Consider the following 18,051-nt stretch of genomic DNA (forward strand, 5'->3'; position numbering starts at 1 on the left):
AGACACTGCATAAGCATGTAGGAGGTATTGCACTGAAATAGGCCCTACAATTCAAGCTTCACCTGATGACTATCCCAAGACACTGAGGAAAGCTTACCTGTATACCGTGTTTTCTCTATGCAGATCTTCCAAGCCACAAAGAATCTCTGCTGCATAAAACAAAGCTCTCTCCTCCTCAAAGCCTGGGTTGCCCATGTTGTAGATGTGGAACTTCAAGTCACCCCCATTCATTATGGTCAGAACTAAACACAGTGCATCCTTTGTTTCATAGGCATAGGCTAAGTTAACCTAGAAAGATAGTTGTAAAATAGCACTTGCAGTTCTGTCATAAGTTGTGTTGAAGTCATTGCTAACTTTTGTACAGTAAAAGTGCCAAAATTTGACAACAGTGTGTTGTAAACAAAGCAAAGTGCGGAGAAGATAGAAGCCTTCTTGCACCATCAAGCTTGTTTTACAAAACCACATTAAACCCCCCAGCAATTAGAATATGATGGACTGATATTTTGAATCCTCTGGGGCCTCAAGCTGGTGCTTTAAAAATAGCTGCGTAGGCCGTACTTTGCAGTTGCAGCTCCGGCTGGAGCTCAGGCTCTGAGGCCCACTCCCTTCCTTACGTTTCAGAGCCTTAGTCACAACTGCAAAACACTGCCTCTACTACTATTTTTAGAGCAAGAGCCCTGCTGGCCTGAGTCTGTCAATCCATGCTGGGAGGCTTGCTCCCGCTTGCTCCAAAATCTATGTAGACATACCCTCAGTCACAGGACGGTAGGGTTGCTGACTGTCTAATCGCACAAACCCAAACACCCTTGCCCCGCCCCCTCCCCGAGGTCACACCCTTGCCCCACCCCTTCTCCGAGGCTCTGCCCCGGCTCACCCCATCCTCCCACCCTCTGTCGCTGACTCTCCCCCAGCCTCACTCACTTTCACCGGGCTGGGGCAGGGGGTTGAGGTGCAGGAGGGGGTGTGGGCTCTGGGCTGGAGCCGAGGGGTTCGGAGTATGGGAGGGAGCTCCGGGCTGAGCCTGGGGCAGGGGGTTGGGGTGCAGGAGGAGGTTTGAGGTGTAGGATCTGGGAGGGAGTTTGGGTGCGAGAGGGGGCTCAGGGCTGGAGCACGGGGTTGGGGTGAGGCGTGCAGGCTCCGGCCGGGCGGTGCTTACCTCAGGTGGCTCCTGGAAGCAGCAGCATGTCCTTGCGGCTCCTAGGCTCAAGGGTGGGCAGGCAGCTCTGTGTGCTGCCCTTGCCTTCAGGCACCGCCCCTGCAGCTCCCATTGGTCACGGTTCCCAGCCAATGGGAGTTGTGGAGCTGGTTCCTGGGGCGGGGGCAGCGCACAGAGACCTCCTGGCTGCCCCTGAGCCTAGGAGCCGGACATGCTAGCCATTTCCGGGAGCCACGCAGAGCCAGGGCAGGTAGGGAGCCTGCCTATGCCCCACTGCACTGCTGACCGGACTTTTGGCCAATTAAAATCTCCCGGATTGCTTTCAATAGCAACCAGGAGATTGAGGCCGATTCTGGGAGACTCCTGGCCAACCTGAGGGGGTTGGCACCCCGACAGGACAGACCAGGCCCATATTGACTAGATGTTTCCTGCTAGCCAAGCACCATCATCTTCGTCTTACTGGGTTGAGCCTCAGCCAGCTCACTCTCACCAAATCCCTCTCTCACCCAAGTACTGGGAAATCAGGCAATCACTGGGGATAAACATAGCTCAGCCTGACACAACCCCAATACAACTGGAGACTGCAAAGAGTAAACATTTTAAATTCCCTAAATAGAAGTAGCCACCACATTTGATGCACGTCTCACATACTACAAGCCAAAACTAGAATCAGTTGAATGGAAAAGAGAAGGGCTCCGGTAAACTGAGTAAGCATTACAGAGTTGGCCAGCTTCCACTGCCACTATGTGTACCATGAAGCCAATTGGAGGCACTGAAGTCAACAAGAATTATGCACAGGGACTGACAATGTAACTGGACCCAGAGAGAGGAGTTCAATACTCACTACAAATTGACTATTGACTTTTTCTAAAATCTGCTTTTCATTTAGTGCCATGGATTCGCCTTTTCTCTTTTTTATTCTCTTCTTCTCTAATCTTTTGCAGGCATACATTTTCCCTGTCGCTCGGACTTGGCAAGCACAGACCTAAAAATTAAAGAGAAGGGAAAAACAATTACTTGGGTAGCTTAAAGAAAATACCCTTTATCTCTAAAGTTTAGTACCTCACCGTCTGATTTGTCTGCAGGCTTTTTTAAGGGCTTGCTAATGGTGTGAGAGGCAGTGTAGCCTACTGCGTAGGGCACAGGACAGAGCATCCAGAGACAAGGGTTCTCACCCTGGTTCTGGAACTGACCTGCTTTAGAAACTTACTGTAGTCATTTCACCTTTCTATACCTGTTTCCACTCCCACCCTTTGTCTGCCTCGTCTACTTAGGGTATGTCTACACAGAAGAAAAATCAACATGGCAGCAAGCCTCAGAGCCTGGGTAAACTGACTCGGGCTCACACTGCGAGGCTAAAAAGAGCAGTGTAAACGTTCAGGCTTGGAGCCCAGGCTCCAAGACCCTTGCTGTGTTTCAGAGCCCAGGCTCCAGCCAGAGCTGAACATCTGCACGACTATTTTTAGCTCCACCGTGCGAACCTGAATCAGTCGACCTGGGCTCTGAGACTTACTGACGCAGGGTTTTTTTGCTGTGTAGATGAACCCTTAGATTATACACTCTTCAGGGCAGGGCCCTGTTTCATACTGTGCATTTAGATGATGCCCTGATCTAAGCAGAGGCCTCTAGTTGCTATTGTGATACAGATAATAACTGCGTGAGCATGATTCAAAAGTAACTAACAAACAAAACAAGAGTCATTTCTGTAGGTGACCCTGGAGGGTTATAATCTTATGAAATGTTAACAGAAAACTGTCAGCAATTAAGTGGCTAAAACCATCCTCTTTCTTATGAAAAAGATTTCTTTTAACCTGCAGTGCCTGTGAGGTGAGAAACATTCTTAACAGAAGCTTTCAGAATTACTCACCTCCCCAAAACCACCTTTTCCTAGTACCCTGTACTGCCTAAATGTGTTTTTCGTTACTGGTTGCCTGAAAGAAAAGGAAATATAAAAAGAAACTCTACATTTAATGCACTCTCTAAGATTTATTTATTTCAGATCATACTTTCGAAAGAACAAAATAGCTAAATATTGTATAATCACATTATTTCAAGGCAATCACATTATCTAATAGACTACATAATTATGTAATTACATTACTGCAATACTGTGTATGGCTTGAACTTTTCAATTCCAACATATTAAGCTGTAATAAAATACAACACATTAGTGAGTCACTGGTGTGCAGCATAATTTCTGACAAAGTCTTAGGAGTACATGGGGACCTGACTTTCCATCATATAGGGTTTTAAAAAAAAAAAGTATGAGGAGTCAGAAGAGTTTGAAAAGACACAATCATGCTATGAATCATCCGATAATTCACAGGTATCTATTAAGGGTCAAATCTTGCCCGTTCCTCCATGGGCACAGAGTGCCTTACCTTGGGTGGAAATCCTTCAGGCTCACTGGACTGATAGGGAGCCTGTGTCCCATTTGTGTCATGAAGTCAAGCTTCTCAGGGACTCTTTCTGTGTCCTATTGCAGTGGGGTTTAGTGCGGGAAGGCAGGAATGGAATGGGCAAGGAAGAGGGAATTGAGCAGCCATATTTGTAATGTACTTTCCCACTGGCCCAACTCAGTCTCATGTAGTTGTCATGAAAGCCTGTTGTTGTTATTTATTATTTGTATCACCACAGCACCTAGGTCATAGACCAGGACCCCACTGTGCTAGGGGCTGTGCAAACACAGACCAAAAACATTAGTCCCTGCCCCAAGGAGCTTACAATCTGCAGACTGGTTTTCCATTCAGGCCTGTTTCTATATTTATTTTAGAATAACTTCTATAGAACTTCATCTCTATTAAATGTTATACAATTTTCCCATAAAAGGCAGACCTCCAATCCTAATTCTAACATTTACCTCCCTTACATTTTTATAATTTGCTGGAGAATATTTGATTTCAAATACCTTACTTTTTAAATCACCACTCTGTCACTAAGGAATGAAATAAAACTATAGTAAAAGCTACTGCTAATGAATATTCATATGAACCCTATAGTAGCTTTGTTTTGCTGCTGTAGGGCAGCAAACTGAGCACAAGTTAAATAGCATAGCTGTGAGACCAACACAAAGGATGTGGCTGATGATAACAAAGGAAGTAAACATTAAGGTGAACCATGTTCATTTGTGCTCTATTTTAAAAAACAGCAAGCGTGAGGGAGGGAGAAGGAAGCCTTATATAAATGAAATGGGAATGGACCAAACTGGAAGGGGAAAATGTGATTTTCAAGCTTCTACGAAAATATTGCAAACACTAGTAGGATTAAAAGCACCAAATAACCGTGATAACTATGTATTTGCCAGTGTCCCTGGAATAAACTGAGCATTTAGCTGTTCTGTTGAAGCCAACAGGCTCTCAGAATGAGCTGTTAATCATTCCATGCTAGTGAAGTTGTCTTTGTTTAATGCTGGAAAGTCTCTTCAGTTTCCTAAACTAAGTGGGCTCATCTGATGTCTTGTCAAGTTTGTTTGTTTTGGTTTTGTTTTTGGTTTTTTTTTGGGGGGGGGGGAATAAAAATCTTCAATGCATTGGACAAAATTCCAAATCCTAGATGTGACAGTAGACTGAAAAAGGTCAGACTTGATAGGAAACATCTGATCTTTTTCAATTTAAGTGGAAGAAAGAAAATAGAGCATAACAGTGAACACTGGATGCTCTGGTTTTCATGTGGAATATGGCATGTACTGACCTGAAATGACTGACCATCAGCCAAATGGTATTTAATTTTAAGAGCTAGATTTTTAGCTGGTGCAATTGGCACAGCTCCGTTGATTTCATCTGAATTTTGCTGATTTACACAAGCTGAGAATCTGGCCCTAAATCTTCTCTTGTAATTCACAAAAAGAAAAGGAGTACTTGTGGCACCTTAGCGATGAACACATTTATTTGAGCATAAGCTTTCGTAAGCTACAGCTCACTTCATCGGATGCATGCAACCACTGCATGCATCCGATGAAGTGAGCTGTAGCTCACGAAAGCTTATGCTCAAATAAATTTGTTAGTTTCTAAGGTGCCATAAGTACTCCTTTTCTTTTTGCGGATACAGACTAACACGGCTGCTACTCTGAAATCTTGTAATTCAGTTTGTGGAAAGTGTGGAATGCCTTTAACTCAGAGTTACAGACACCATTAGCCAGCGGCACCAATCCGCTGTGGCACCAGCCAACAAAGAATACACGTTTCTTTGTCTTGGCAGGTCAAAGCCCCTAAGGATTCCTGAAAATGAAGTGTGCCTGGAAATGTGTACCTAATAATTTTGGCCCTAGGACACATATGCTGTATTTTCCTTTGTGTTATAAAAACAGAAATAGTGGGTCCTCCAAAAAGTTATCATAGATCTGTCTTGGTCATCAGCATTCAAAGGTTAGCTACGCAAAAGGACGGCTCAAATTGCAGAATGTTTTTTTTTTTAAATGGTACCCAGTGTACTGGAAGTTAAACACTACAACACACTAGCCATAGCTAGGGTGTTTTTCTGTTTTATTATTAACTTTTCTAGCAAGCAGAATCTGGTTTAGCATTGCTTATCATGCTGTTTGCAAATGTGAAAACTGGAGATTAGATGCACATCTAAAACTTCACATCATAGACACATGTAGGTAGGATGTAACTGCTAAAGTGGGTCATTTAAACATATTTGCAACAGGATGCAAACATCTATTTGTCTGCAATGAAAAACTTTTTGTGACAGGGAGCACAGTAACTATGAGGGAAGAGATTTTTTGAAGCCACATAAGTAAATTTGGATACCCAGTTCCCATTAATTTTAATGGGAATTGGGTGTCAAAATTCCTCAAGCAGCTTTGAAAATCTCATCCTATAGGTCTATGGTGCACAACCCACATTCTGCAATATAGCTTCCCAAGGTGTTATCTGTGGCCTACAACTTCAATATAGTCTGGTCTACACCTAAATATTAAATCAACCTAGCTACATCACTCAGGGCTGTGAAAAATGTCACGCCCTGTGCAACATACTTGGGTCAACCTACTGTAGATGCAGCAAGATCAGCAGAAGAATTGTTCCACAGACCTAGCTGTCGCCTCTCGGAGAGATGGATTACCTTCATCAATGGAGAAACCCCTTCCGCCAACATAGGAAGCATCTACACTACAGTGCCACGGCGGCATGTGCCGCAGTATCACTGTAGTGTAGACATATCCTCACTATCTTGAGGAAAGTGGTATTCTAGAGAGTGGAGGGAAGAGGAGGAGATTATTCCTGAGTCTGTGCACATACAAGGAGGACCACTGCTATCTTGGCTATAGTTGGTGTAGACTGGTTCATGGTTGGAGGAACTCACCTAGTGGGTGAAATGGGATCTAGCCCTGAGGTAAGTTTGATTCTTATCTGGTTTCATTCTGCAGGACAAAGCCTCAATCGGTTTTTTGACCCTTCTAACAATGGGCACTTATGACCAAATACTAAGCTTGGGGAAGCCTTTCTGAGAAGAATGGAAATCCTGAAGCATAGCTTAAGGGCGCAGAGAGCATGGCACAAGGGGTCTTTGTGGAGGGAAAGAGGGAGAATGGAGGAGAGCAAAATCTGAGAGCTGTTATATGGAGTCTAGGAGGCAAGAGGGAAAGCCAATGGGAAGGGAGGTTCTAGTAAATGTCTGGATGGTCAGGCAAATTCTCACTACAATAATTTATGTCATTTCCCCCACCCCTCTTCTCATTCGTTGTAATTTTACGTTCTAAAATAGTTTGTAACTCAAAGATAGGGCCAAATTCTGCCTTTGATTTAAAAACCAGTGGGAGCAACGCATGCTTTTTTGACACACAGACTGCACGTTTTGCATAGAAAGTGAAAATATATATATTTTTTAAAAGAGCAGTGCTTACCTTTCCAACCACTTCCACTGCAGAAACCTATCAAAGTACATGCTGCCTAGGTATTCTTGAAATGGCTCTCCACTTAGGTAGTCAAGGACAGATCTGTCTCAGATGAAAAAGATATATAAGCATTTTATAATCCTGAACTTGAAGAAAAAAAAAAGGAATTTCAGTCTTGCTCTAAAGCAATGTTGCTTCGTTTATTTCCACCTTGTTTTAGTCACAGTTTTAATCAGTAGGAGCTACACTGGAACAATGTGTCATGTACGCTGTACCTCACCATGTGTGGTACTAGTGTGCCGCCGTGTGTGTTGACAAAGGCACTGGTTCTGAAACTCTTCAGCTGGCTGGCACCAAGAGCCGGTAACAATGGTAGCTAACAGTGAGGTCACATGTAGGGGGCATGTAGGTCTTGATCCAAAGTCTGTTGAAGGCAATGGAAAGGCTCCCATTGACTTTTTGGACTTTGGATTAGGCCCTTAGCCACTAGGGCAGTTAATAACTTGAGGAGGGGGCCAAACCAAACCCCACCGGAGTCAGTCTTCCTGAACTTTGGGGAATGTTCAGATCTGGACTCAAACTTTCTGGCATTGACATCTCAATTATCGAGTGACCATCAGGGATGCTGTTAGCTAAAGCAAAGGAGTCAGTCATAACTCATGCTTTTGGGAAGAAGTAATTTTAGTCCAAAGAAAGCAAAATATTACTGAATTAAGCCAAAGGACTGCCCAAGAGCTATGTTGTTAGCAGAATGAAACAAATGAAAAAAGTGGGATGGGCCTGTGGATCTGGACCTGTGTCAGGAAGGGGCCTTGGGTGGTCATGTTGTGGATGCAAAGCTTTGGTAGAAAGCCAGTGAAAATGTGCCAGAGAATTAGTGTGGGATAGGCAGCAAGTGGCCAGAGGCAGAGAGAAGTCCTGTCAGACTGGCTGAGGGGCAGGGCTGAGAGAAATAAGATGAGACAGGCCTCAGGCATTTATGTGCAGGGTCTGCTGCTGTATAACTGATTGCTGTCCTGTCCTTTCAGGCCACTGCTGATTGGTGAGCTAGTACCTTTGCTGGCATGTCATCGGGGGGCAGAGCTTAGCCCAGCGTGGAAGAGACACAGCACAGGGAATGAGAGTTGCTCTCCCCGCAGCCTCACAGCACAGTGGCCCAGAGTTACTTGAGGGGAAAAGGAGGCATCTAATCATATAGAGTCTAAAGATTAGTCAATCAGGGCTCCTCTGATAGCTCTTGGTCTCCTGATTGGCTAGAACTGCTGGAACTAGTCTTACCTTGTGACCCACCAGTGCAATGGAAGGCATGGCATACTTTCTAGCCAAATACACTTTAATTTAGAAAAGGATTTCAGAGACAGAAAATGACATCCAGACAAGTACAGGTATAAACCTGTCGACAATGACGACATCACACAAGAACCTCTCTAAGTAGAACGCAGCTCTGAGAGAAAGGAAACATTTCTACAGTATGTCCCATTGAGGAACAAGTGTGCTTTGGGACTAGGTCTTCTCATTATCTAACTGATATGGTTCTCGAGCTGAGCAAATTATTCATTGTTAATAATTTATCTCCTGAATTTAGCTTTTCTCCATTCATTAATTGCCCAGGAGCCATTTTTAATTTTCTGGAATTTGTTGTTTGTTTGAAATTATTTCCTAGTAATTCTTGTTTTGTAGATTGTGAATGAGGAGTTAATTGTTAGTATTTTACATTCAAGATTCCAATTCAAGTTGTCTTGATTAGTTTTGATAGGACACACAGGTCATGTGGTATATGTCTCAATGACAGCAAATATTTTTTCTCAGAAGTGTAGTTTACAGAAGAAAATCTCAATATTAGCGGGTTACTAACAAAAAGAAAAAAAAATCCAAAATCACACCTAGACCCAACAAGATAACAGTGGTACATGCCACCGTAGCTATTAAAAAACAAAACAAGGGAAACACATGCAAATATATATATTTCTCCAGGGGATCAGTCTTATCCATGGAGATGTATTTGAAATAAATCCTTGCTACAACACATAAAGGCAGGCAAACATCACATTTCATAAAATCATAGAATATCAGGGTTGGAAGGGACCTCAGGAGGTCATCTAGTTCAATCCCCAACTAAATCATCCCAGCCAGGTCTTTCTCAAGCCTGACCTTAAAAACCTCTAAGGAAGGATATTCCACCACCTCCCTAGGTAACCTATTCTAGTGATTCATCACCCTCCTGGTGAAAAAGTTTTTCCTAATATCCAACCTAAACCTCCCCACTGCAACTTGAGACCATTACTCCTCGTTCTGTCATCTGCTACCACTGAGAACAGTCTAGATCCATCCTCTTTGGAACCCCCTTTCAGGTAGTTGAAAGCAGCTATTAAATCCCTCCTCATTCTTCTCTTCTGCAGACTAAATAATCCCAGTTCCCTCAGCCTCTCCTCATAAATCATGTGCTCCAGCCCCCTAATCATTTTTGTTGCCCTCCTCTGGGCTCATTTGTGTGTGTCCTTTCCCTGTCTGGGTTTGACTATGCACACTTCCAAAATTAACATGGTGCAATACATTTAGCCCACACCAACAGCAAGTTTTTCAAACTTCCTTTTGAGCCCATTCCAGTTCATGTGAAATGATCAGCATTTTAATGAATGAGGTTTCATAACCATTTATGAACTGAAACAGATAAATTAGCCAGTTATCTCAAATTCTTCTTAATACAGAACTCAACTAAGTGGTGTCCAAAGCTTGCCATCTAGTAATTAAAAGCTTCACATATTATAACAAACAATGGCTGCCTTTCACCAGTTATTTGCTTTTTTGTTGCCATCCTCAGCATCAACAGAATACATTTTACAGTAAACTGTCAGCTTTGAAATCAAGTTCAGAAACGGAAACTGATATCAGGTTTTTTAAGTCAAGCAAAGCTCTGCCTTTGTCATCTTCAGGACTCATGCACTCAATTGGGGTAAGTTATATCAATATCCCAGCAGACACGAGGCCAATACAAGTAAACCAATTTGTTATAACAGAGGGCCAGAAGTAATCCACACCTTTTCCCAACGCAAAGCATAACTGAAAGCAGAAAAGGTCAACAACAGGAGCCAAATCAGTGAATGACAGCAGAGCACATTTTCAAATCCGCGTTACATCACCTAGGAAAAACAAAATGTGCTCAGCCAGAGACCAGATGGGACTGTTTTAGATGTTCCCCCCTTTTCATATTTTTGTTTGTGTCTGATCTACTAGCATTAAACATACTAGGATCGGTGTTTTCAAATGCAAATTGCATACTGGGAACTTTAGGACACAACAACACAATTGCTTCACCTCTGCAAAACCGATAAGCCTTTTCCCAGACAAAAGGATTAAATAGTGCACACACATTTCAACTCCATAGACAGACTGATGGTATTATTTTTTTAAAAGCCCCATCCTTTTGTTGAAGGTTTTCAGGAAAAGCCATGCAGGCAACATTTGCACATTCCTCTGTATAAATGGACTGTATAACCACTTAATTTTTATTCACTTTGAAACAGAGATGTTTTCTTTGGATTCATTATCATTGTACCTCTTTCCACACAGCATGAAGTCTAGGGCTGGTTCACTTGGCTAGAACATTCTGTCAAATACCTGAAACACTAAGTTCCTGTATGTAGTCTGCATAGTGGAAGGGAAATATTTACTATATTTTATACAGATGAAGCAATTTCATCACTTGTCAGTTATTTGTCTGAGAGTATGAATGTAAATTTAAGAAAATGCAAGGTGCAGATCCAAATTAAAATTTCCTCCCCTTATCTGACGTGGTCTTTTACAAGTCTGACCACTGCAACTGTGTGATCTTTGGAAGTCAAGTTATACTTACTTTGCACAGTGAGAAAACAGCTCTTTGCAGGGGCTGATTTCAAGTTTTTCCTCAGTCTGCTGGACAAGATCTTGACTGACTTCTGCAACATAAACTGGGGACTAGGGAAAGACGAAAAGAGCAGTGTTATCTTTGTTATAAGGCACAACCGATTCCCTGCTAGCACATTAAGACATATTCATTAGCCAAGCTCTTGGCCATTCTAAGTCAGCTCCAAGGGTTGTGTAAGAGCAATTGAGAACTGAGTCGTGCTGCAGAAAAGTACGATACTGTAGTAATTTGCTCTATGCTCCACTGTATCCCCACATGAATGCGATAACCTTTCATGCACTCTTCTGTACTTTCACCTCATCTTGATCTCCATGGATATGCAAAAGATGCTGGCCTGCCAACTCTATGAGTTCACAGACCACATTTTACATCCCATGAAAAACCTGTGATACTGAACTGCATAGGGACTAGTCCTTCATTCTTTAAAACAAAAGAGAATTCTGGCAGTGTTTTCATCTCATTGATACTTCTTTGTGTTGTCTAAAATAATCCATTTTTTTCCCAGCAGGAGCTCAACATAAACCAAGAGCAGAAAGAATGTATTTTATTTGTTTATTCAGATTTACATAATATTAAAAAGACACCTATACATGAATCTGGGCACCCGAACATAGTTAGTAGTACATTGAAATCTCAACACATTAAAATAATCATTTCAGACAGGAATTCTCCCAGTCAACTACCTACAAGAACTCCTTTCCACCCTTCATTGCTGTAGGAAACATACCTTCAGCGCTCTGCAAAATCCCTGTCAAACAGATGTCTTTTGCAATGTGCCTGGAAGATCACCAAATTGGTCTATTTCAGAGCAGTTAACAGAAGGGACTTGTTTTTGGAGACATTTCATACATTTGCATATTGATAAGAAAACTGTGTAATTATAACATTTGAATGAAATCTATCCATCGATCTATAGCTATCACTATAGCTATATTTCATTCACCTTCTTATTTGCGTCTGTGCTTATTTACACGAAGACCACCCCTTCCATATTCAAATCAGTGGGATTTGAGCACCTACCTCCGTTCGAGATCCCAGCCATATGTATCAATCAAACCCTCTCAATATACGTTCAGGAGGAGCCCTAACGCTTTGTAAAGAAAAACTTTTCATTCGTGACCATGACCACCAGATGGTGCTGAGTGGGAGGATCAAGGCAGTTAACCACTCGCTTCTAACCAGATGGCCTGGGTAGCTCACGCTTGGTTTGTGATATCCTGACAAGTATTGTAATAAATTGCAGTGATAATTGAGCAAACAATGGACGCAAAGGAGAAGGGGACAGGAGTAAGTAGGAGCAAATCCCCAGCTTGGTGAAAGCTGAATGAAATCTTTCTTTTTTTCTCTGCTGAAATGAGAATACGTTCCTGATTACAACAGGGAAGCATATTCTGTGCTCTGCTGGAGTATTTTTAAACAGGGCTGCAGTCTACTGTATTGGGCAATGGAGGCTCAGAGTTTAGCATTTTAATAAAATCAGTAGAACATGCTTGATGTTTTTGTCCTCGGTGGAAGATTTCCTCCTTCCCTCCATATGTCTAGCCCAAGAAGGTTGGGTGGAATGCCTGTAAAGTTCATTATAACCACTCAGATCAGCCACAGGGTTTCTCTGGAGAGCAACATGGTTGCTGGTGAGTATTTGCTTCAGGTTGGGGGGCTGTCTGTAAGCAAGGACTGGCCTATCTCCCAAGATCTGTGAGAGTGATGGGTCATCCTTCAGGATAGGTTGTAGATCCTTGATGATGCGTTGGAGAGGTTTTAGTTGGGGGCTGAAGGTGATGGCTAGTGGCATTCTGTTATTTTCTTTGTTGGGCCTGTCCTGTAGTAGGTAACTTCTGGGTACTCTTCTGGCTCTGTCAATCTGTTTCTTCACTTCAGCAGGTGGGTACTGTAGTTGTAAGAATGCTTGGTAGAGATCTTGTAGGTGTTTTTCTCTGTCTGAGGGGTTGGACCAAATGCGGTTGTATCATAGAGCTTGGCAGTAGACAATGAATCGTGTGGTGTGGTCTGGATGAAAACTGGAGGCATGTAGGTAAGTATAGCGGTCAGTAGGTTTCTGGTATAGGGTGGTGTTTATGTGACCATCGCTTATTAGCACTGTAGAGTTCAGGAAGTGGATCTCTTGTGTGGACTGGTCCAGGCTGAGGTTGATGGTGGGATGGAAATTGTTGAAATCATGGTGGAATTCCTCAAGGGCTTCTTTTCCATGGGTCCAGATGATGAAGATGTCATCAATGTAGCGCGAGTAGGGGCATTAGGGAACAAGAGCTGAGGAAGCGTTGTTCTAAGTCAGCCAGAAAAATGTTGGCATACTGTGGGGCCATGCGGGTACCCATAGCAGTGCCGCTGATTTGAAGGTATACATTGTCCCCAGGTGTGAAATAGTTACAGTGGACACCATCATAGGGCCTAATCACATCAGCCACACTATCAGAGGCTCATTCACCTGCACATCTACCAATGTGATATATGCCATCATGTGCCAGCAATGCCCCTCTGCCATGTACATTGGCCAAACTGGACAGTCTCTACGTAAAAGAATAAATGGACACAAATCAGACGTCAAGAATTATAACATTCAAAAACTAGTCGGAGAACACTTCAATCTCTCTGGTCACTTGATTACAGACCTAAAAGTGGCAATTCTTCAACAAAAAAACTTCAAAAACAGACTCCAATGAGAGACTGCTGAACTGGAATTAATTTGCAAACTGGACACCATTAACTTAGGCTTGAATAAAGACTGGGAGTGGATGTGTCATTACACAAAGTAAAACTATTTCCCCATGTTTATCTCCCCCCCCACACACACACACTGTCCCTCACACGTTCTTGTCAACTGCTGGAAATGGCCCACCTTGATTATCACTACAAAAGGTTTTTTTTCTCTCCTGCTGGTAATAGCTCACCTTACCTGATCATTCTCATTACAGTGTGTATGGTAACACCCATTGTTTCATGTTCTCTGTGTATATAAAATCTCCCCACTGTATTTTCCACTGCATGCATCTAATGAAGTGAGCTGTAGCTCACAAAAGCTGATGCTCAAATAAATTTGTTAGTCTCTAAGGTGCTACAAGTCCTCCTTTTCTTTTTGAGGCCTGCAAGGCGACACTGAATAGGACCAAGTGCTACAAACAGGGCCCATTGACGTAATATGAACATTTAACTCAACAGAAGAACTTCTAAATAATGACATCAGACTTCATCAAAGGACCTCAAACTGCACTACAACAAACAAGTATTACTGCACTCATTGAACGGATCAGGAAACAGGTACAATCTCATCGTGAGAGCTCACTGAAGCCAATGGGAATTGCGGTGTACAGAGCACCATGAGAAATCAAGCCACTTATTTAGGCGCTTAAATATGGATTGAGATCTCTACATTTAGGCATCCAATTTTGAAAATTTGTATGTATATGACTGACTGGAGGCATGACAGTGAACGAACTGGAAACAAAATATAATATAAATTCTAAGGCATTTAAGAATATTTGTCCAGGGCCTGATCCAAAGACTACTGAAGTTAACAGGAGTCTTGGGGGGGTGGGGGAGGGGAGGATAGCTCAGTGGTTTGAGCATTGGCCTGCTAAACCAAGGGTTGTGAGTTCAATCCTTGAGGGGGGCCATTTAGGGATCTGGGGCTAAAAAATTAAAAAAATATTGGGGATTGGTCCTGCTTTGAGCAGGGGGTTAGACTAGATGACCTCCTGAGGTCCCTTCCAACCCTGATATTCTATGATTCTATAAGCTGCGTTAGAAAACATGTTAACTTACATGTTTTAATTAACATGTGGTTAACCCCCACTCACTACCTAGTGTAGACAAAGACAGCAGTGTTTAAGAATGTATTAGTTGGATGTGGTTAGCAGAGCTGAAGGGAGAGGCAATGATCTAACACATGTTAAAACATTCCTGTCCATAATTAGACAGCTAATAAAAATGGCCTGGTTCGTAGAGGTGTTGAGCATCTGTATCTCCCCTGGGTTTTTGTGGGATCAATATTTTATGCGACCTGCAGGCATTCAGCACCGGAAAACAAGGCTTTTATTTAAATGCCAAAATACAGCTATAGGTGCAGAGCATTAAGCATTCATTAGAACACTTTGGCTCCTTTTCCATCCCCAATCATACAGCCATGCTCTCCATTTCTCCTCCTCTGTCTGGGATCAAGTTAATGTTATGGCACTGAACACATCACATTTTGTCTGAGACCAAAGTGCATTACAAAATGGGGCCCAGCTGGGACCACCATTCTCTCCCCTCACACACACTCTGGTGAAAGTATGACCCAGGTGCACCTTCTCCACCCTCACCTTTCTTGGAGTAAAACTTCAGATAGCAACCAGCCAGTAGGAGCAGTGATAGAAGCAGCCAAGGCTAGGGATCTTTGTACATTTGATACATTGTAGTTTTGACTGGCCGTTCTCTGCTCTGTGCTGATTGGCTGTTTGCTCCAACCCTCCCTTTTCTCTTACCTCCCAATTTCTTCACCTCAGCTTCACTCCACACCTGCCTCTTGTACCTTCCCCTTCCCTGCTCTCTCCCCCTCACACCCTTCCCGTTAACATCCTCTCTCCCTTCACTTCTTTTTCCATTTAGCTCATCTCCTCTGAACTAACCCCCCACCCCCCCAAAAAAGAGAATCAGAACTAACAATGTTTGCTGCCATCACATTGTTATGCTGCTTGTGTGTCATAAGTCTTCCTCCCACCCTTTCTCTGTCTTGTCTATTTAGATTGCAAGCACTTTGGGACAGGGACTGTCTGCTACCATGTTTGTACAGTGCCAAGCACAATAGAACCTCATTGTTGCTTGGCTCTTAGGCACTACTGTAATAAACATGATTAACAGTAATGATATTAGGATATTACACTTTCAAAAAAATCATAAGCACAATTTTAAGAACCATTTTAATATGTGAGGAGACTGAATTTGTGATAAAGTGAGGGAAGAAAGAAGGGAAGAAAAAAGAATGTGAGAACTATTTATAAGTACAGTTAATTGCCCTTTTCCATCCCAAGTTCATGAGAGACATAGTCAATGCTTAATTTTTCAAAACCACTCGCAACTGACCTTTGAATCGCTCTTCTCTTTCCTCCCCTCTTAACAAATCAACAGCAAATGAACAATATTAATGGAAGTAAAGGCATCTAAGAACACTAACATTCTGCACTTTTTAAAAGGAAACATATGGATGGACTGGAGCCCAGTATATAGTGCAAACAGTTTTACTAGACCATTTAATTTTCTTTAACAAAATACATTTTTTTTCATCTGCAGTTCATTTTCTGAGGTATTGTATGTCTATGAAAACAAGTTGTGTAATTGGGCAGCCCTTGAAACCATTCAAAACCAGAGGCTTAAAGCCAAAGGGACCATTCCAACTCAATTAGTGTAGCCTACCCTTCTGTACACCTTATAGTCCCAAAGAGTCTGCTATATACAATATAGACTGACATAATTTCTTAGATTTTTCTTATGATTTCATACCTCACAATGACAGATTGAACGTGTCCATCAGAATTCTTAAACAACCCTGTCATTTTTTCTTAGCTCTTGCAATTCAACACATATTCACATTGACTGGAATTAAAAATAAACAAAACACTGCCCCCCTGATCGTGCCCCCCCCCCAAAAAAAAGCCCACCAACAACCCACACAACCTTACTTTTGCTTTGGAGAACAACAAATAGGTAGTAACTCTTATGAAGGCAAGAAACAAGCATTTGGGTTCTAGCAACTGAAAGTTCACAAGACTAACGCCGTGGCTGACTAAAGAAGACAGTTGATTCTTCCCTGGATGAGGAGGAGCATGGACAACTTGCATGATTTCTATGAAAAGTGCTCAATGGCACTTATTTCATGCCACTCTCCCAGGATCCCATGGGCAAAGACTGTAAAAGCAGATTTGGCTTTCATCCTACTCTCCAATGCATCACTTCTGTATACATGAAACGTTCTTAAGCAGCCATGAGATTAATTTACCGAAAGCAAATCTAGATGGTATGGATTAATACCATACATCTTGAATCTTGTGATTCAAGCTCTTCTGTTAAATCTCTAAGCTCTTATGTTTTTCTTGTATTTAAAAAAAAATCCCCGCAACCCCCACCCCCACAAGCCTGAACAGACATAACCAGTGCATAGGGTTGCCAACTTTCTAATCACACAAAACCAAACACCCTAGCCCCACCCCTTCCTGAGACCATGTCCCCTGCCCCACCTTCCATGAGGCCCTGACCCTGCTCACTACATTCCCCCTCCCTCAGTGGCTCGCTCTCCCCCACCCTCACTCATGTTCACTGGGCTGGGGCAGGGGTTCAAGGTGTAGGAGAGGGCTCCAGGCTGGGACAGGGGGTTGGGGTGCAGGGTGGGTGAGGACTCCATCTGGGGCCACAGGCTCTGGGGAGAGGGGTTTGGGGTGCAGGAGGGAGCTCCAGGTTGGGAGTTGGGATGCAGGGGGGGTGAGGGCTCTGTCTGGGGGTGCAGGCTCTGGGGTGGGGTCAGAGATGAGGGGTTTGGTATTCAGGAGAGGGCTCCGGGGTTGGGGCTCGGGGTTGGGGCATGGGCTTACATCTGGTGGCTCCCAGTCAGTGGCACAGTGGGGCAGCTAAGGCAGGCTTCCTACCTGTCCTGGCACCGTGGACCGCGCTGCGCCCCAGAAGGAGCCAGCAGCTCCGGCTCCTAGGCGGAGGTACGCCAGGCGTCTCTGCGCACTGCTTTTGCCCACAGGCACTGTCCCTGCAGCTCCCATTGGCCACGGTTCCCAGCCAATGGGAGAGCGGAGCCAGTGCTCGAGGTGGAGGCAGCGCATGGAGCCCCACGGTCCTCCGCCTGGGAGCCAGACCTGATGGATGCTTCTGAGGCGCAGCGCGGAGCCAGGACTGGTAGGGACTAGCCTGCCTTAGCTCCGCAGCACCACTGACCATACTTTTAATGGCCCGGTCGGTGGTGCTGACCGAAGCCATCACGGTCCCTTTTTGACTGGGTGTTCTGGTCGAAAACCAGACACTGGGTCACCCTACCAGTGCACCCTAATGACTACTACATTTTCTCAAATGCTAAAAGACTGATTTTGATCTCACTTGCACCAATGTAAATCAGGAGTAACTCCAGGGAAACAGGTGTAATTCAGATCAGAATCATGT

At 43.5% G+C, this 18,051-nt stretch overlaps 1 protein-coding gene across 1 annotated transcript in view; it reads right to left on the reverse strand.

The window, feature by feature from the left end:
* Positions 1-18,051, reverse strand: part of GRK5 (G protein-coupled receptor kinase 5) — a 223,437-nt gene that overhangs the window by 36,018 nt on the left and 169,368 nt on the right. Inside the window, exons 5-9 of the mRNA XM_084633433.1 lie at positions 10,846-10,946; positions 7,002-7,094; positions 3,024-3,087; positions 2,001-2,141; positions 98-288 (exon numbers count right to left, since the gene is read on the reverse strand). Coding sequence (XP_084489559.1) covers positions 98-288; positions 2,001-2,141; positions 3,024-3,087; positions 7,002-7,094; positions 10,846-10,946 — 590 coding nt within the window. The remainder of the gene's footprint in view (positions 1-97; positions 289-2,000; positions 2,142-3,023; positions 3,088-7,001; positions 7,095-10,845; positions 10,947-18,051) is intronic.

This window comes from Lepidochelys olivacea (assembly GCF_965140295.1).
Source record: "Lepidochelys olivacea isolate rLepOli2 genome assembly, chromosome: 7".
Lineage (NCBI taxonomy): Eukaryota > Metazoa > Chordata > Testudines > Cheloniidae > Lepidochelys > Lepidochelys olivacea.